This window comes from Tupaia chinensis, unplaced genomic scaffold, assembly GCF_000334495.1.
Source record: "Tupaia chinensis unplaced genomic scaffold, TupChi_1.0 Scaffold148822_1, whole genome shotgun sequence".
In the NCBI taxonomy this organism is placed as follows: domain Eukaryota; kingdom Metazoa; phylum Chordata; class Mammalia; order Scandentia; family Tupaiidae; genus Tupaia; species Tupaia belangeri.
In genome coordinates this window covers 218,444-240,059 of record NW_006208669.1, presented here as the reverse complement: position 1 = coordinate 240,059, position 21,616 = coordinate 218,444, and the positions used below count along the sequence as shown (strand labels likewise).

Sequence of the window (21,616 nt, the reverse complement as noted above, 5' to 3'; positions counted from 1 at the left end):
GCACACGTGCCCGGCGTGAGTTTAAGCCACCAGGTCCAGGACATGAATCACGGTCGACCACGTGGGCATCCAGCGACATAGCCATTACGCTAACTGCTGGTCCCCTGCACATTTTCCATAAACTCTTGAAGACACCCTTGTACAGAGCCATAATTTAATCCTATCACAATTCCAAAAACGTTCTTTACAGAATTAGAAATAAAACAAATCTGGTTTTTACAAAATATATTTTTCTTTGTCATAGCACATGTTAGTGTATTAGAGAAAGAGAATCACCCTCTGCAGATCTTCTTACATCATGATCTCCTTTCCAAAGCCTTCGAGCTCATTGGAATCTTGGGCATGTACACATGCACCTAGTGTGTTTGCAGGCTGATCCAGGGCTCCAAACCTGTAGTCAGTCATGTCGCTTCCAGCACCAAAGTTTGCTACCGATTGTGCCACTAGGTGGAGCCAAAAGTAGTTTTGCAATCTGTTGTGAGATACAGTATTTGAATACATATATGTATGTATATATATATAGCACATATTATCTAGGAAGGTTAAGAAAATCCTAATAAAACCACACATATACAAGAAAAACCCTTGAATATCCAAAGCAATATATATCAAGAAATAAAAATCAGGGCCAGCTGATGGTGTGGTGGGTAAGGGTGCTGGAATCCCAAATGGTCAATTGAGGTTTGAGTCACGGACCTGACAGCTTTCTTTCTTTTTCTTTGGAAAGGTTTTCGCTATAGGGTGTGTGCGCTCACCAGACAGACAGAGAGAGACATAGAGACAGAAAGAGAGAAATCATCCCCCAGGGGGGATGGTCACGCCACAATCCCTTCTCCTCCATTCTCCTCTCAGGATCTTGGGCATGCACGCACACGCGCCCAGCGTGAGTTTTAAGCCACCGGGTCCAGAACGCAAACCGCGGTCGACTACATGGGAGTCCAGCAACATAGCCATTACACTAACTGCTGGTTTCCATGACAGCTTGCTTTCTCACTTTCTCTCTTACTCTCACTCTGTTCCTCTCTGGTCAAATTAAAATAAAGAAATAAGTGGATAAAGTTAAATAAAATAATTCTTTTAAAAAAGAAGTAAAAATCAGAATTATAAATACTATGTCTCCCGATTCAAAATTATATATAGTAACAAAAGCAAGATGATCTTTGTATAAAAGCAAAGATGTATTAATACTGTTCTTGGGTATTTACCCAAAGAATAGGAAAACACTTAATCAGAAAGACACTAGCATATCCATGTTTATTGCAGCACTATTTGCAATTGTTAGGACATGGAATCAACCTAAATGCCCAAGAATGGATTCCTGGATTTATAAACAATGTGGCAAGGGGCCAGCAGATGGTGTAATGGTTAAAGGCACTGGATTCCTACATAGCTGACAGCGATTTGAGTCCTGGACCTGATGGCTTGATTTCTCACTTTCCTTTTCTCTCTCTCTCTCTCTCTCTGTCTCTCTCTGGTTAAATTTTAAAAAAATGACAAATGGAATTCAATAAAGAAATAATTCTTTGAAAATTGTGTGGCATATATACACTATGGGATACTACTCAGCCTCGTACTCTCTGTACAATGGATCTTCAAGAGTTCATAGAAAATGTGTACTATGAAAAAACTATACCTGGGTTTCAATATTTTGGGCACCAAATTGAACTTGAACTTTACTCCCATTTTCCACAAACTTTTTTTTTTTTTTTGCATTAGATTGTGTGCACTCACCAGAGAGAGAGAAAGAGAGTGAAAGTGAGAAATCACCTTCCAGGGAGGATGGTCAAGCCACAATCCCTTCTCCTCCATTCTCTTTGGATTTTTGGCACTCTCACACACACACACAACCAGTGTGAGTTACAAGTTGCTGGATCTGGGGCTTGATCCATGGTTGGCCACGTGGGAGTCCAGTGATGTAACCATTATCTATCTGCTGATCCCTAAACAAAGTTTAAAAACAAACCAGCCAACAGCAAAAAATAAAAAATGTAGATAAATGAAACATAACAGATAACCCAGAATTTGCTCTTATAACTCTGACAGGAGAATAAGTCTAGACTAGCCTCCTGCAAGATAAGATGCCATGTGGAGCACAGCCCAGTTGGTCTAACAACGGACACCCACCCTGCAGACAGAAACTCTCCAAATGTGGAAGAACTCAGCAAAGCACCTTCAGCTGACTCATAGTTGACTAAAGATATAAGGGGAGACCAGAAGACTTCCCCCAATAGATGACTATGTGATAGAAAAGAAAAACATTGTCATAAACCACTTATTTTAAAATGACTTGTTATGCAGCAGTAGCTTACTGATACAATAATTCATATGAACAGAATTGAGAACATTCAAAATTGACTGCTCCTTCTTTTATTTGGTATTTGTTATGATATCTAAAGGCAGACTTCATGATTACATGGTTGTTTATATTTATTTCAGACAGTATATTAAAAAGTAATTACTAGTGAGATTCCACTTTAGGTAACTAAGAGAGGTTGGAAGGACATACATGTTTATATAGGAATAATTTGTGACCCTGAATCAAAATTCGTACTTTGAGAGGTATTACTGAGCAGGATTCTCATGCTTGTGTGTGTCATGCTTTAGTCACCAACACTGAAGATAGTTTACAACATAAAAGATAAAATTAAATTTATCATAGCATAAATACACTTAGGAGGGGACTTTGAAAAGTTCATAGGAAATGAGTGTTATAAAAAACTATGCATAGATTTCAAAATATCTTTTTGCATCAAAATAAACTTTTACATGAATTTCATCCTCCCCACAAACTTTTTGAAGTCCTCCAATTTTTCAGTCCCCTGCACGTTAAAGTTTATGACAAAAAATTTTTAGAGAGATTTTTTGCTCTAGGGTGCATGTGCTCTCCAGAGAGACAGAGAGACAGAAAGTGAGAAATCACCTTCTGGGGGTATGGCCACTCTGTGATTCCTTCTTTTCCATGTTCCTCTCGGGATGTTGGGAACTCATGCTCACACACCTGGTGTGAGTTTTAAGTTGCCAGGTTTGGGACTTGAATCATGGTTGACTGCATGGAAGTCCAGCAGTGTAACCATTATGCCATCTGCTGGTTCTAAGTTAATGACACATTTTTAAAAAAGGAGAGATATTTCGTTTAGGGCAATGACATGAGCTATATTTGCAGGCATCATTGGAAATGTTCAAGCAGAAAACAAAACACTGTAGTCTCAGAATTTCTTCTATAATAAAATTTTAAAAAGGATAGTTTATTCCATAGAACTAGTATTACTCATTATTACGTGAGTGAGACTACTGAGAATCTCAAAATTGTTTCTGATGCAAATTTGAGAATAACTTTGGGAAAGTAGACAAACAACCAAGGAAAATAATATTGGCTGTCAGAGAGAAGAAATGTACTGAAAGGGGCTATGGTTGAAAATAAAGGAACTGAGGCTTTAGGGTATAAATAAGGCAGAAGGGGTAGGATCCTTTTCTGTGATCTGATTAAAGAATATTTTTTATTTTTACTATAATTTTCATTTACATTTAATCACTATACATTTTTACAGTATACAACCTTGCTTTTGCCAATATGAATACAATACGTATTAGTCAAGACAAAGACATTACTGTTACATTATCATCAGCAGATAATTATTCATTTCTGTGTCAATTAATATCTGGCTCCAAGCTTAAAGTCTCACGATGGTAGCTACTTCTTTTAAAAAATGACCATTTTGGGGATGACTGGCTGTGTGGTGGTTAAGGTGCTGGACTCCCCCATGGCCAAAAATGGCCCCGGGGCACAACCCTGATGGCTCACTTTCCCTCTTTCTCTGTCTCTGTCTCTCTCTGATCAAGTTAAAATAATAAATAATAACCAAGATAAAATAATTCTTTTAAAAAGAACATTTAAAAGTGGTTCTTTAATGATTTTCTTGTGAAGAATCTTCTCAGAGCTCTCTTTATGCTTTTATTCCTCAGACTGTAGATGAAGGGGTTCAGCATGCGTGTGATCACGCTATACATCACTGAGGTTGTTGCACTTGAGTGTGTGTCATGGGTCGCAGCACAATTAAGGTACACACCTAGACTTGTACAATAAAATAAGGAAACAATGGGCGGGTGAGAGGCACAGGTGGATAAGGCTTTATACTTCCCCTGAGCTGACGACATTGCTCGTAAGGAGGAAACAATCTTACAGTAAGAGTAAGCAATACCAACGAGGAGAACACCAACCAGCAACACAGATGTGAAATACACCATCATATCATTAAGAAGTGTCAGAACCAGGCAGACCACTTGTATAAGTTAGCAGAAAAAGTGAAGGATTTCTGGGAGTGTACAGAAGGACAGCTGCAACACTTAAGCTTCATAACAGGGAATGTAGAGCACTCAGGATTCAAGACGCCAGAACCAGCAGTCCACAGAGCCAGGGGTTCATGATGACCATGTAGTTCAGGGGGTTACAGATGGCCATGTACCTGTCATAGGCCATCACGGTCAGGAGAAAGTCATCCAACACTATAAAGAGTATGAAAAAGAACATCTGGGTGATGCAGCCTGCATAGGTGATAACCTGGCTCTGTGTCTGGATGTTCACCAGCATCTTTGGGACGGTGGTGGAGGTGAGACAGATGTCAGCAAAGGACAGGTTGGAGAGGAAGAAGTACATGGGGGTGTGCAGGTGGGAATCTGAGGTGGTGGCCAGGATGATGAGCAGGTTTCCAAGCAAGTTCACCAAGTACATGGACAGGAATAATCCAAAGAGGAAGGCTTGCGGTCCAGAATAAAGAAATTCCGAAATTTGTGTGTCGTTTCCTGGCTCCATGTGGTCAATGTGCCTTCCAAAAGAAGAGAAAGAGAACACAATACAAACACACATCCCTTGCCTGGCAGAGATTCTGTTATTTACATTCTATAGTCAAGACACTCATTTCTGCATTTCGTAGAGGGATCTGTAGCCGTTAGAGGATTTCTCTTGCCATCTTGGATTCAAAAGCCATGTTCTGTTTTCCACATTTCACAAGAGGTCATACATTCAAAAATTTGAAAGATAAATCCTTTCACGCATTTGAGGAATTTAACTTGAGTCATGATCATGGTCCAGGCACTGTCTAGGTAATGAATGAGCAGTGCTAAAAGTAAAATGTCCCCAAATTCTAATCATGGAGAAATTAAACACAAGTCAAGAAAAGCAAACATAAATAAATAGTCATATATATATATATATACACACACACACACACTAATTGCCCTGATTTAATCATCACACATTATATTCTTGTACTGAAAAATTACACTGTATCCTATAAATGTGTATAATATTATGTCAATAAAAATATTTTAAATGTAAGAAAAAAGAAATAGTCATGGTGAATGGTTCCAGGTACTATAAAGAAAAACAGGGGCCAACAGTTGGAGTGGTAGTTAAGGTGCTTGCTGGGGAGAGACAGAGAGAGACAGAGAGAGAGAAATTGAAAAGCCACCTCCAGGAGAGATGGCCACATCACAATCTCTTCTCCTTCATTCTCCTCTTGGGATTTTTGGCAAACATGCACATGCACCCAGCATGTTTTTCAAGCCGTTGTGTCTGGGACTCACATTGCAGTCAGCCATTTGGGAGTCCAGTGCCTTTTTATGCCACCTGCTGGCTTTCACTGTGCTTTATTTAATTGGCTGAAAAGGTGCCCTGTGAATTGAAATTCAACTGTCTCCTTTTTTTTTCTTTTGAAAAAGATCATTTTATTATTTTATTATTTACAAAAATATGTTTATCATTTTAAAAAATGCTCATTATATAGAGAGAATTATTGTTAGCATTTTGGTATATTTCCTTTCAGGTCTTGTGGTGTTTTTGTGTGTATACAATATACACACAGAGACACAAACTTCAGCCTTGTTTGTAAGAGTGAAAACTGAATATAACCTAGTGATTCAACCATGAGAATAGTAAATTATAACACCTTGATAAAGCTGTGAAAGTAGTTATCTTATGAAAGATCTTTAATGCCATTAATGAAGAAAACAAATGACAGAATAGCATTATTAAAACAAAACCAAAATGCATCTTCTTTTTATTTCCATGTGTTTCCTTGAATGCTGACCTCTATGAGAGGATTTTGAAAGGTTATTGAAAAACAGAGTTAACTAGGGTTTATTTTGGTACAAAAAATTGAAATCTATGCATAGTTTTTTCATAATGTTCATTATGAAAATGATGAAAGCTTGAAGACCCTTTCTCTATGAAAAGTCATCTTTCAAACATATTGAGTTCAAGTCTCCTTTCACTGAAATCTGATCTCACTCCTAAAGGCATGCATGTGTTCCTTCTCACACATACATGCACACACAGAGCATGTGTACATGTGTGGTACAATGTGGTGTCCAGAGGGACATGTGAATACCATGTTTTTCTCAGCTCCAGCCACATGATTAGAAAGAGAGAAATACAAGCCATGCTGTTAATATCAAAGTATCTTTCTTCAACAGACTATAGAAATGATACCCAGAAATTCCAGTTCATAAGTCTCTCATATACATGTAAATTCGGGACATCACTTTTATAGATATGTATAGACATTTCCATTCCTGTGTTTAAAAAATATATTAAAAACTAGCCAAAAAATAGGATGAGAGAAGAATTAATTGGACCTGAGGGGGAAAAAAGAAGATCTAACAAGCCCAGGAGGTCCCTGAGAGAATCTAGGGAAGAAAAAGTTTATTACTTTTGAAGACATTTCAACCTCTATTATATACTCGTGAGGCCAATCAAACACAATAAGAGATCAAAAGCTAATTTCTCCAAGGACAAAAGGAATGACATCTTTTTGGTACCAAGACACTTAGAGATTTAAATCCATATAGAAAAAGAAAAAAAAGAGGAGGAGAAATAAAGCAAAAATTCATAAGAGGAAATATACACAGAATAACACAATATAAACATTTTTAATGTCAACTATTAGGAGAGATGATTTTCTTGTGCCTACTTAATGTTGATTTAACTAGTTAATTCTTTTTTTTTTGGTCTGCACTAAGATTTTTTTCCTCCATTATCTGTAACTATATTTAGAGGACTAACATTATTATAGAGGACCTGATGGTACCTTCAAAAATAACAGCTCAAGGACTGGCTTTATGGGCACCTGGTGATGCACTGTTCAGGAGAAGCCAGATTTTATCTGACTAACCATGATTTAAGAACCCACACAGAGCCAGCAGGTGGCATAGTTGTTATGTCACTGAACTTCCATGTGGCTGATTACACTCAGGTCCTGGATCTGGTGGCTTGAAAATTACAACAGGCACATTTGTCTGGATGCCCTAGATCCCAGGAGGAGAATGTAGAAAGAATTGCGGCATGGCCATCTTCCCTGGGGGCGGTGATTTCTCACTTTCTCTCTCATTGTCTTTGTCTCTCTCTCTCTCTCTCTCTCTCTGGCAAGCCCACGGGCTCTCAGGTGATTCCAAGCACAGCTTACATCCTTTTTCTCTGAATGTGTCTTAAGTACTGACCAGATTTTCTAACTCACCTATATGGGTTTTCTCAAAAAAAGGGCTCCATGTGTAAGCGTGAATTCCTCTGTGAATGGTTGATGATGGAGACTAAAATTCTGTGACCAGACAGGACAGCAGAAAGAGGTCAAGCATGAATACCCTAGCCGGATTTAGAACTCCCAAAGAAACAATATTCCACTCTGCCCAAGATTGCACAGGAGAGCTGATCTTAACCGTTCCTTTTATCTACTCATTAGACACACGTCTCCCTTGTCATTCCAATCCTGAGCACAAAATTGCCCTTTGGGACATTACTCTACACAAAATGATTTTTTTTTCAGATTCTCTGTTCCCAAGACACCAGGTTAAAAATAATGGGAATCCAGTTTTTGTTTTGCCTTCTCCATACATTCGCCTGTCTTCCAAAGGGTTAACCTCCTACCACCTAGTCAAACCTTGAGTTAAAGCTCTCTCCAAACTCTAAGGCTAAGGAAACTGTGGTGGGAAATGACCCCTGATATCTCTAATAAGTTATTTATGCCTTCTCATCAACAAGAGAGAAAATAGTGTCCGTTTGATATAAAGTCATTGGTACCATACTCTGGCTTTCTAATGCTTTTACCAAAACACTAACAAATATAATCTTTTTAATTTTTTTATTTTATACATTTAATAACTATGTATTATTTTAGCATACATATTAAACAGTGGAATGGAATAGGAACCTCAGAAATAAACCCCAAAATGTACAGTCAACTGATTTTTGACAAAGGGCACCAGTCAAAATGAATATCATATTTGTAACACAAGTTAAGAGCTGTCATTAAGTAGTGGATTTATAAAATATCTGGTAATTATAAGAAATACGTTTGGCTCTTTTTATACATATTCCCCAACAACTAGCAACTTCTAAGAATTCCCTTATTGAGTTTTTATAAAAGCCCAGTCTTATTTAACGCAGCATTATTCACAATTGCTATGATGGAATCAGCCAAAATGCCCAAGAAGAGGTGAGTGAATTGAAAAAATGTGGCACATGTACATTGTGGAATACTACTCAACCATAAAAAACAATGAAACCCTGCCATTTGCTAGAAAGTGGATAGATATGGAAGATTTAATACTAAGTGAAGCAATCCAGACTATGAAAGACAGACATAGCATGTCCCCACTTAATATAATTTCGAGTCTCCTAAACATGGGGAAACTGCATCTAAAAAAATTTGTGGTCTGTACTAATATCAACCTCACTCTACATTTGTATTAATGGTGCTCAGAAGGTTTAAGCGATTGGCCTTAAGTTACAGAATAAGTAAAAGATGGGCTTTGATTGGAACTCTGTCAATATATTTCCAGTTCTTTTATTGAGAGTTTTTATGCTATATGGAATATGCTCTTGTTAAAGGGACAGAGAGTGACAGAAAGTGAGAAATCACTCCCCAAGAGTGATGGCCATGAAATCCCTTCTCCTCCATTTTTCTCTTGGGTGTTTCGGCATGCATGCACATGTACCTGGCGTGAGTTTTGAGCTGTTGGGTCTGGGACTTGAACTGTGGTCAGGCACATGGGAGTCCAATGCCTTAACCACTACACCACCTGCTGGCCCCTATTTCTAGTTCTTGTGCTCAAGCCATTGGTCCTCCTTCAAGTGCCTCTCATGTACACTTAGAAATATCTCCGGCCAACTGGTGGTGTGGAGGTTAAAGTGACTGGAGCCCACATGGCAGAAACTGTGGTTTGAGTTCTGGACCTCGAGAGGTCCAGGAAATCACACCAGGCATGCCCAAAGTCCAAGAGAATGGTGGAGAAGGGATTGCATATGGAATCCAGCCACCTTAGCCACCATATCATCTGGCTGCCTTTCAAATAAAATCTTTTAAAATTTTTTGTTTATTTTTTATACATTCAACCTCTGTATAGCATTAAGCTACTGTGAAATACATATTGAATTGCTGTTAACTACAGGAAGTGTACTATACTTTGTTCCCCTATAGCAACCTGTAATTTTGTTTCTGTGAACCAACATCTCTCTCTCTCCCCTTTTCCTCACATCCTTCCCAGCCTCTAGTAATCATTCTACTCTCTACTTTTATGAATTCATCTTTTTTAGTTTCCACATAAGAGTGAGTGGGTCGGCAGGTGGCATGTTTATTAAGGCACTGGATCCCACATGACTGACAGCACAGTTCAAGCTCTGAACCCAGCAGCCTGAAAAAATATGTTGGGCATGTGCACATGAGTGCCCCAAATCCTGAAAGTACACTGGAGGAGAAAGGACTGCAGTGTAACAATCCCCCCAAGAGGGCGATTTCTCACCTTTCCTCGCTCTCTGTCTGTCTTTTCACTCTACAACAGAATATCTAAAAGAGAGAGATAGAGAGTGAAAGAGAGAGAGAGAGAGAGAAAAAGAGACGAAAGAAAAAGAGAGAGAGAGAGAAAGAGAGAGAAAAAAAGAGACGAAAGAAAAAGAAAAAAGAAAAAGAGTGAGAATGTGAGGTTATTTATTTTTATGTGTTTGGCATATGTCACTTAAATAATGTCCTCTAAGCTCATCCATGTTGCCTTGAATAAAATAATTTTATTGCTTTTGATGACTGCATAATATTTAAATTTTCTTATCCATTCACCTGTTGATGAACACTTAGATTGATTTCACATCTTGACTACTGGGCATAGCTCTACAATAGACATTGGAGTGCAAATGTCTTTACATACTGCTTTCCTGTCCTTTGTTATATGCCTTGTAGTGGATTTGCTGGATCATACACCAGTTCTGTTTTGAGTTCATAATAAATAAGAGTTTAATGACCCCAGTGGGAAGGGACTCCATCTTCTAACATCAGAAATATCTCCAAGAGGACAAGATCTACAGGAAATTTATATTTTTACTAGACACTTTCTCCTTATATTTCCTAAAGATAATGAAATCAGATACTTTTTATTTAATGAGAAGTGATCAGAATTCAGGCTCTGGATGTCAATAAACACTGTATGTCCTCCCTCACATCAGTTTACCAATTCAAGGGAAGCAAGAAACTCTCCCATGTCTTACAGACATCACTGTGGTCCAAGGATCCATGCTGGACACCATCTCCCAGATGTTTATGACACAGCCACTGCCTTTACTATTCATCCTCCTGGGAAGACAAGGTTCTTCTAGGGGAATACATCTGTATGTGCAAGCAGAACCCAGTAAGTTCTTGAGATAATTCCTCTAGGAGTATAGCCTTGGAGTAAGGAAATGAAGGAAGTCTACAGATTCATAAAGGAGAAAAATAGGTAGACAAGACATTAAGAGACACAGAAATGAAGGATTGTCTGTTGATGATAATGTATACAGTATCTTTGACTGGACTGTTATGCAGTGTATTCATGCTGCGAAAATTCACTTTACGAGATGATGAACACTGATCGAATGTATAAAATACATTTTAAAAAAGAAATAACATTTGATAGAAAGTGGATGAGTCTGAAAGATTTAGTACTAAATGAAACAAGACAGACTATGGAAGAGAGGGGTCGTATGTCCCTACTCGATATATACCAAATGGCTGCACTCCATGGCAGAAACTGAAAGATTGGAAGGTATAAAGACACGGAGAGCAACTGTGGATACTAGAAACAGTGTGGAAGGAGGGTGAGTGTGAGAGAGAGGGAGGGAATACAATGGAAAAAGAAAGAAAGAAAACATTTAAGGTACACAAAAATGGAAAATTATGTTAATGTTAAAAAAAGTAAAAAAAAAAAAGAAATTTGAGAGTGGACAGTGGGACAGCAGTAACACTTGATGCAATGAGAAGCAGCCCCACATGGTAGATTCCTGGCTCACATCCAGATACCTCCCTGAGTGTGATAGGCACACATGCCCAAAGTCTGGAGTTGACTGAGATCAGGACTATTCCCTCTCCTGCCAGGATCCTATAGGGGGCACCATTTCCTTTTCTCTCTCTCTTGCTCTCTTTGTCTCTCTCTCACTCAAGAAAAATAAATAAATACATAAATAAACTTTATTGATTGATAAAACCATATTGCACCCTAGAAAGATATAAAATCATTAAATGTAAATAAGAAATCATACCATAAATAAATATAATCAACCAATCAATAAAGTTTATGATATTGGGTTGTCTCCCCAAAGAGTGACTTCTTGTTTTCTGTATCTCTGTCTCTCCAGTGAGTGCATGTGTCCTATAGCAGAAAGCTCTCTCTCAGAAAAAAAAAAAAAAGTAGGAAATGGAACTGAGTATTCAGTAGTGTGGACAATGAAGCTTTGCTTATGATACTTATAGACAATTATCAAATACCATTTTATAAAGGACATCTTTATATTTTTTGATTAAACATATTAATTTACTATCATGCGTACCAGAAGGTCTATGCACTAATTGACTCTTTCTGTCACCTTTTTGACTACCTGTGCCAGCCTCACTTTGTCTAGCTGATTGTCCTTTCTAACTTGTTAACAGACATCTGATATGTTCATATTGGCTATTAGGTTCTCATTTCGTCCAATGTGCTCATCCCATACCAATGTATTCATCCCACACCAATAAACTCACATCTCCCCAATATGCTTATCTCACATCAATGTGCTGATCCCACACCATTATATTCAAAGGTTATAGGCACTCGACTGCGATCTCAGAGTACAAACCACCTGATTTGTATCTCTATTAGATACTGTTTGTGTTCCACCCATATTTCTCCTTAAGATACTGTTTGTGTTCCACCCATATTTCTCAATATTATTTTGCTTCTCCTCCTCCTCCTCCTCCTTCTTTTTCTTCTTCTTCTCCTCCTTCTTTTTCTCCTTCTTATCTTAGGGAGATTTTTTAGAGAAAGTGAGAAATCACCCCACAGGGGGATGGCCAAACTGTAATCCCTTCTCCTCCATTCTCCTTTTTGGATTTTGGGCATGTGCACACATGCACCCGACATAAGTTTTAAGCACTGAATCTGGAACTTGAACCCTAGCTGACTACATGGGATTCCAGTGATGTAACCATCATGCCATCTGCTGGTCCTCTACCCATATTTCTTAACTCCTATGACTTCAAAACTTTTACAGATCAATATACAATGGCCAGTTTCTGGTTCCCTTTGAAAGCTTTAACAAACAGAGGCTCCTTGCATGCTTATCTGTAAGTCGTGGTGAAATACTACTCCACAGGACTTCTATGAATTCATAGCAATCTACACTTGACCTTTAGTATCACAGTTGAAATATTGTCTGCTTGGATGCTTGCTCTGCAGCCCTGCCATGCTCTGACAAAGAAAAGCTATTTCTCACAAATCCAGCCCCTTTTGGATGACATCTGACACCCTTCCATTGACATTTATGCTAGATAGTTCTCTGTGGTGGATGTTGTCCTGTTCATTCTGGGATGTTAAGCAGCATTTTGACTTTAACCCACTAGCTACCAGGGACACCTCCTCAGTTGTAACAACCAAAAGACATCACCATACATTACTGAGTGTCTTCTGGAGGCACACTTATCCTGTTTGATAATGACTGGCCCAGAGCATGAGATCCAAAAACATCTTGATGAAATATGAATCAAAGCTAACCCTTACTTGGTTCATACCTTGGGCAGGTCACTTAGCCCTTCTGAACCCCATTTCTGCAAATGCAGAATAAGTTTCTAATAGTATGATCTCATGTAATGTTCATGTGTAGAAAATTAATTGATACAATCCATACAATATTCAAATGTCAGACCATAGTGAATAAGAGGTCCAAAGAAAAATGTCCTCTGAGAATATTATTATACCCAGCAAGACTATCCTTCATATGTGAAGGAGAAGAAAAAAAGAAAGAAAAAACATTTCCAGATAAGCACATGCTAAAAGAATTCTCTAAAAGTAGGTCAGTTCTTCAGAAAATAGTTAAGGGAACACTATACCTGGAAAACTAAAATAGATAAATAGAAGCAAGAGAACACAAAACCAAGAATAAAAAGAGAAGAGAACTAAATGGCATATTTAATTCCCCAAATAAAAGACAGAGATTAGCTCAATGGAAGAAAAAAAATAAGAACCCTCTATATGTTGATTATTAGATCTAATTACTTTTTTTATGATTATCAAAGTTTTTAAAATTAAGGTGTAAATGGAAGCACTTTTCCTCCAGGTTTTTGTCATAGACATGTACATTCAACAGAGAGAGAGACAGTAAAAGTGAAAGTGAGAAATAAACCCCCTCGAGTGGGAGGTGGTCATGTCACAATCCCTTCTCCTCCATTCTCCTCTTGACATTTTGGACATGCATGCACACACACCTGATGTGATTTTCAAGAAACCGGGTCAAGTACTCGAACCGTGGTTGGACGTGTGGGAGTTTCAGTGCCTTAACTGTTATGGCAACTGCTGGTCCTATAAATGGCAGCTCAATTTGTGTTGCAAGTTTGAAATAATTTTCCTTTTTTTTTTTTTTAAGATTTTTCCTATAAAGTATTTACAGTTACCAGAGAGAGAACTCACCCCACAGGGGATGGGCCACACCACAATGTCTTTTCCTCTGTTCTACTCTCAGGACCCTGGGCGCACACACACATTTGACCAGCATGAGTTTTAAGCTGCCAAGACCAGGACTCAAACCACAGTAGACCATATAAAAGTCCAGCAATGTAACCATTACACCATCTGCTGGTCCCAACAAGTTTGAAATTTTTATGTGTCTTATCAAAAGCATCTGAAGCTAAGGATTGTGGTAGTTTTCCAAGATTTCATAGCATAACACAGTTCCCTCCCTTGATGAGGAAAGAACAACAACTTTCTAGAGACATCAAGTACTGCATTCTCACTACAAATCTCTGCTTTGAAGTTCCAAGAGACCTAGTCAGATATCTCAGACTTTGGAAACAGTTTAACCTGGAATGTGTTGCAAATTTGAAATAATTTTTCTTTTTTTTTTTTTTTAGATTTTTCCTATAAAGTATTTACAGTTACCAGAGAGAGATAGAAAGTGAGAACTCACCCCACAGGGGATGGGCCACACCACAATGTCTTTTCCTCTGTTCTACTCTCAGGACCCTGGGCGCACACACACATTTGACCAGCATGAGTTTTAAGCTGCCAAGACCAGGACTCAAACCACAGTAGACCATATAAAAGTCCAGCAATGTAACCATTACACCATCTGCTGGTCCCAACAAGTTTGAAATTTTTATGTGTCTTATCAAAAGCATCTGAAGCTAAGGATTGTGGTAGCTGTCCAAGATTTCATAGCATAACACAGTTCCCTCCATGGATGAAGAAAGAACAACAACTTTCTAGAGAGATCAAGTACTGCATTCTCAATACAAATCTATGCTTTGCAGTTCCAAGAGACCTAGTTGGATATCTCAGACTTTGGAATCAGTTTAACCTGGAATTGTGCTAAAGTGCTAAGGAGGAGAAAGGTGAGGTCAAGGAGAAATAATAATAACATCGTTCACTTGACTTTTTATTTTCTTTTTTTAGAGAGGTTTTTTCTATAGGGCACATGTGCTCACCAGACAGACAGAGAGAGACAGAGAGACAGAAAGCAGGAAATTACCCCACAAGAGGGATGGCCACACTGCAGTCCCTTCTCCATTCTCCTCTCGGGATCCTGGGCATGCATGCACATGCACCCGGCATGAGTTTAAGCCACTGGGTCCGGGACTCGAACCGCAGTTGACTACTTGGGAGTCCGCCGACATAGTCATTATGCTAACTGCTGGTCCCACGTTCACTTGACTTCTAACTTGATCTCTTGGGAAAAGAGAGTGATCAGGGAAATATTTCTTCCTGCCCAGCCCAGTGTTGCATAGGGGTAACAGGTGTCCAAGAGCTGCAGTTGCAGAGAAAAAGGTGCCAAATGAACTAGTATTGGGAGCTATAAATATCTCCTCTGCTATTGTCCTTGAGCAGGTCAGTATAGGGCTGACTTTTCTTTTGTAGTCCTAAATCTAGCCATAAAAACAATGCTTCACTCCTTTCTGCTTCCTTATCTGAGGACAGAATTTTAGTCTTTATGATGATCCATCCAGAGAGGAATTCAGACTCCCACATGAGCACCGTCTTTCAGAAACCCCAGCCAGGTGAGTCTGAGAGCCCAGCAGGTGTGGCAGAAAAGGTTCACAGAAAATGGAATTTAAGAATGTTCACCTGAGGTCACTGCGAGCCCTAACCACCATGGTCCAGAGCCACAAGATCACTGTGCTTTCTTGCTTACTTGGCTAATTAATTTGTAGTTAATTTATTTAATGTGTTTAAAAGTAAGTCTGTTAGACCCAGCAATGCAAGGGAGAATTAAATTATGGGAATGGAAATCCAGCTAAAGAAGACCAAAGAAGGAACACAAGGGGTAAAGGGTTTTAATAAACTTAGGATATTTCCATGGAAAATTGCCATAAATGAACAGGAAAATCAAGTATTTACTTTGGAGAGATGTGCACTGAAGCATGGACTACTTTATATACTTTTTAAGATGGGGTGTATTGGGGCACGTTTCTATATTCATCACAAAGATCAAAGCAATGTATGGTTTACAAATATTACCTTGCAACAACAGTTCATGTGACATATATTTTGCAGTATCTTCTCTCAAGTTGGGTAGTCACAAGAAAAAAAATCAGTTATTTTTGCTAAGACACTGGGGAAAACTAAAGAGCTTTATATATAAATTATTTTATCACTGTGGATATGAAACATTTTGGAGTTTGTTAGCCTTTTTCTTTACTGGGAGTTGTCTTTGCAAATTCTTTGCCATTGCATATTGGAGGTCTTTTGGTTTTATTCTTTCTAAGATCTTTTTGCAGTAAATTTGCTACTTTTTATTTAATTATGATAGATAGATGATAGATAAATATCATGAGGGAAACTGTGATAAAATTTGATTTTTTTATGGTCACATCTATCAGTCACTCATATTGCGTACCAATATCTCTCATTGTTTTTTTTTTTCTTTAGGTTTGCTCTAGGGCATATGAGCTTTTCAGAGGAAGAGAGAGAGAGAGAAAGTGAGAAATAATCCCCCAGGATAGATGACCATGCTGCAATCCCCTCTTCTCCATTGCCTTCTCGGGATTTGGGGCACAACACACATGTACCTGGTGTGGTTTACAGGCCACCAGGTCTGGGACTTGAACCATGTGGTGGGTCATGTGCGATCCAGTGCCTTAACCTCCAGACTACCTGCTGGGCACCCTTATTGCTTTTTAAACTTAAGAACGTATTCTGAATCATTAGTAGTAATAAATTTTTGTAACATTCATCATCTCATTTCATATTTGTTTTCCTCATTACTACCACATGTGTTTTTTGATTAAATCTAATTTTAACTTTATGATCATTTTCTACCATCTTATGTAATACATTCTTTTGTGTTCATTTAAAATCAAGTATATGTTTTCATAAACATATTTGAATCCATTTGGTCATAAAGTACAAGATTTTAACAGCAGATACTATTGATAATTTTTCTCCCACCTCTTCTTTAAAAATATATCTTTTATTATTTTTACATGCAGCTCTTTTCCAATTAGCCTGAAAGTAGAGACTGACATAGTGTGATTAAATTAATATTTTAAAATTAAAAATATTATTTTATATTCTCATTTTATTTTATTGAATACAGTTGTTTTGAATCTGCTCTATTTACTTGGTTATAATGTCCCCATTATGCTCTCCTTTCAAATGTTACTATAAATGCACAGCACAAAATGGTCATACCACAATGTGGCCCCAAGTTTACATGCCCATGCAAAGCTTGCCAACTGGAATCTGGGTGCTGTGTCTATATTCTTAGAGTGCTACATTCATAGTGGGCTAGTACAGCATGTGACTGAAGAACCCTTGGTGTCTTCAACTTTCAGCACCAGCAGGCCCCTCATTCCTCACTATCTCCTGACACCATCTTATTATTCTCCCTCTTCCTCATTTCCTCTTCAAGATGTCATTTCCCCATATGTCCTTGCAGCTCTTGCCCTCTTACACCTGAGGTCTCTGTTCAAATGTCATCTTATCTGCCAGTTGATAGTACCCCATCCACTCTGTCATATCTACATAATTTCATTGTCTTCAACGCATTTATCGATATGTGATATGTCACATGATTGTTTATCAATTCATGCTATACACCAATAAGTGCTAAGCATTTTAATTTCATAGCCCCTTATATTCATTACCAAGACAGCACATAAAATTTGATGGGCTTTCAGTTTCTATTATTCATATGCATGTGAGAATTTGTAGAAAGATTAAGGATGGAATAGAAATTCTCAATCAGACATAGCCTATAAGGGTGGGGTGGGCTAAAGGGAAGAGGAAGCTCACACAAAATAAAGAGAATGGGTCAGCCCTGCAGTCTAGTGGTGCAAGAAGCTGGATCGCATGTGGTTGACTATGGTTCAAGTCCTGATCATGTCTACTTGAAAAACTATCTATGTGTGCAAGCATGCTGAAAATCATGGCAGAATGGAGAGGTGGAGGAGAAGAGATTGTTTCATATTCATGAATATGGGGGCATGATTACTGCCTATCCCCTGGTTTCACTGTCTCTCTAGCAAGTATTTGCACCCCAGAAATGAAAATACAAATATTAATTTCTTTACTATAAAACATAAATGGTAACATTTCAATAATATGAGTAAATTTTTTTGAGAGATTTTTGCTTTAGGACACATGCACTTGCTGGAGAGACAGAGAGACAGAGTGAAACAGAAAGCGAGAAGTCTTCTTTTGGGTGGATGGCCATGCAACAATCACTTCTCCATTCTCCTCTCAGGATTTTAGGAATACATGCACATGCATCCAATGTGATTTCTAAGTCACTGGGTCCAGGACTCAAACTGCAGTGAACTATGTGGGAGATCAGTGATGTAATCATTATGGCATCTGCTGGTTCCAAGTAATTTTAGTGAACTCTGTGAGCTAACCTAAGAAGCAGTTTTGAGTGAAAAATTAGTCCTGTTCATTTCTTTTTACTATTAGTCACTCCCATCACATGGAACCAGAGAATGATACAGAAATTTCAGATGTTCTTCTTCTGGGGCTTTCAGAGGAACTCAAATTATAGCCCCTCATATTTGGAGTTTTCCTGTCCATGTATCTGATAACCATGATTGGAAACCTGCTCATACCCATGTACCTGCACATACCCATGTACCTCTTCCTTTCCAACCTGTCCTTTGTGGACATCTGTTTCACCTCCACCACTGTCCCAAAGATGCTGGTGAGCATCCAAACACAGAGCAAGGTCATTACCTATGCAGGCTGCATCACCCAGATGTTCTTTCACATAATTTTTGCAGGGATAGATGACTTTCTCCTAACAGTGATGGTCCATGACTGATATGTGGCCATCTGTCACCCATTGCATTACTCAGTCATCATGGACTCCCAGCTCTGTGTGTTGCTGATTTTATTGTCCTGGATCATGAGTGTCCTGAATTCACTGTCACATAGTTTAATGGTGTTGCAGGTGTCCTTCTGTACACATCAAGTGGTCCACCTTTCCTGCTCTGACACTTTTATCAATGACTTGATAATGTATTTTGCAGTTGTGGCACTGATTGGTGGTCCTCTCATTGGGATCATTTACTCTTACACTAAGATAGTTTCTTCCATTCGTGCAATCTCATCAGCGTAGGGGAAGTATAAAGCCTTTTCCACCTGTGCCTCTCGCCTCTCCATTGTCTCTTTATTTTATTGTACAAGCCTAAGAGTGTATCTTAGTTCTGCTGTTATCCAAGATTCTCACTCCAGTGCAACAGCCTTGGTGATGTACACTGTGGTCACCCCAATGCTGAACCCCTTTATCTACAGTCTGAGGAATGAAGATATAAAGAGGGCTCTGAGAAGTTTCCTTGGAGAAAACTATCAAAGAATCAACTGTCCTGCTATTGAAGAAGTGAGGTTGTTCACAGAGGTCTAAGCATGAGGCAGAAATGGTGAAAATCTGACCAGAATCTGGAAGTAGAACTTGTTCCATTTAATTATCTCCTAGATCTTCCATGACTTAAGTTTCAGCTTCTCTATACAACATAAGTACCCCACTTTTCCACTCTGTCTGATAATCTAATTTTTTAAAATGCTTTTTGTCATAGGGTGCATGCACTCTCAAAAAAAAAAAAAATGGAGAGAGACAGTGTGAGGGAAAGTAAAAATCACTCCCTAGGCAGATGGCCTTGCCAAAATCCCTTCTCTTCTTGTGATTTATGTGATATATGTGTTCAGCATAATTTTCAAGACACTGGATCTGGGACTTGAACTGTGATCAGTCATTTGGGAGTTAGCACTGTAAATACTGCATCATCAGCTGGTCTCTGCATCCGATGCATAAAGAGGTTTTTAATTTGTCCTTTTGTATTTTCACAAGTTTATCCCAACCATAGATCAGAAATACATGGAAATCCCCATTAATTTCATGGAGCAACATGGATTTATTAAAAATGATTTTAACTGATCTGTATTAAAAAAGTTTTCTTCTCTTTTAAAAATCATATGCTGTATTTTTCTTATGGGAATAAAATCACTATACTTGGTGGCTAAGTTCATTTAAATAACTCAATATTAGAGGACATCTGAGACCACAACTGTACAATTTTCCGTTTATCATTCAACAATACATGACCCCCTCAATTGTTCTTCATGAAAGTTTGACATAAAGAGGGCTCTGAAGGCGCCGCGGTCCCAGAGGCGCGGCAACGCGAGGCGCGGCGGTGGCGGCTGTGGGACGGGACGTGGAGCCTCGTCTGGCCACCAGGTGTTTGTTTTGTCTTGCTGTTTTTAAATGAAAATGCCAATAAGACCAGATCTCCAGTTGGAAAAATGCATTGATCATAAGACCAGATCTCCAGTTGGAAAAATGCATTGATCATGCTTTAAGAAAACATGATTTTAAACCTTTGAAAACACTTTTACAAATTGATATTTGTGAAGATGTGAAGATTAAATGCAGCAAACAGTTTTTCCAGAAGCTGGATGACCTTTTATGCAGGGAACTTAATAAAAAGGATATAAAAAATGTTTCAGTCATTTTGGTTTCTATTGGAAGATGTGCCAAAAATATCAATATATTGGGGCAAGCTGGACTTCTAACTATGAAAAAAACAAGGACTAGTCCAAAAGATGGTTTCCTGGTTTGAAAAATCTAAGGAGTTGTTCTAATTCAAGGAAATTCAAAAGATTAAGCTGTTACAAATATGGTAGAAGACTTATTTGATCTTTTGATGGTCATATATGACGTTGATGATGAAGGTATAGCCAGCATATTCTGTTGGCACATTAATCTGAAATTAGAGGTAAAAAGCAAGTAGTGGAAAGTTTCATACCTCGAATTTGTGCCCTGGTTGTTGACTCAAGAGTGAATATTATGAAATTTTTTTATTCAGCAGGAGACTCTAAAAAAAATGAATGCTATGCTTGACAAAATGTCTCAAGATGCCAAGAAAATACTTTCTAACCAAGAAATGTTAATTCTCATGAGTAGTATGGGAGAAAGGATTTTAGATGCTGGAGATTATGATTTACAGGTAGGCATCATAGAAGCTTTATGTAGAATGACCACAGAAAAACAAAGACAAGAACTGGCATGTCAGTGGTTTTCAATGGACCTTATTGCTAATGCATTCAAAGGAATTAAAGATTCTGAATTTGAAACAGATTGCAGGATATTTCTTAACCTGGTAAATGGCATGCTTGGAGACAAGAGGAGAGTCTTTACATTTCCTTGTTTATCAGCATTTCTTGGTAAATATGAGCTGCAAATACCATCAGATGAAAAACTTGAGGAATTTTGGATTGATTTTAATCTTGGAAGCCAGACCTTATCATTCTACATTGCTGGAGATAATGATGATCATCAGTGGGAAGCAGTCACTGTACCTGAGGAAAAAGTACAGATATATAGCATCGAAATGAGAGAATCAAAGAAGTTACTGACTCTAATTCTGAAAAATATAGTAAAAATTAATAAAAGAGAAGGGAAAGAATTGCTTTTGTATTTTGATGGATCGTAGGAAATTACTAGTGTAACTCAAAAGATTTTTGGTGCAAGTAAATATAGGGAATTTACCAAAAAGCAAAGTATTTTCATTGCCAAAACATCTGTACATATACTTTTTTTTTTCTTGGGGAGATTTTCACTGTAGGGCGCATGCGCTCGCCAGACAGA

General features: G+C 38.2%; 1 protein-coding gene and 1 pseudogene across 1 annotated transcript in view; both read left to right on the top strand.

Moving 5' to 3' along the window:
- The window catches only part of LOC102469338 (olfactory receptor 7A17-like), a 16,301-nt gene extending 11,876 nt beyond the window's left edge, over positions 1–4,425 (top strand). The window contains exon 3 of the mRNA XM_027769158.1: positions 4,166–4,425. Within this exon, the coding sequence (XP_027624959.1) occupies positions 4,166–4,425 (260 nt within the window). The remainder of the gene's footprint in view (positions 1–4,165) is intronic.
- Positions 4,426–8,472: 4,047 nt separating this feature from the next.
- LOC102503425 (synaptonemal complex protein 2-like) overlaps positions 8,473–21,616 on the top strand; it is a 16,501-nt pseudogene continuing 3,357 nt past the window's right edge.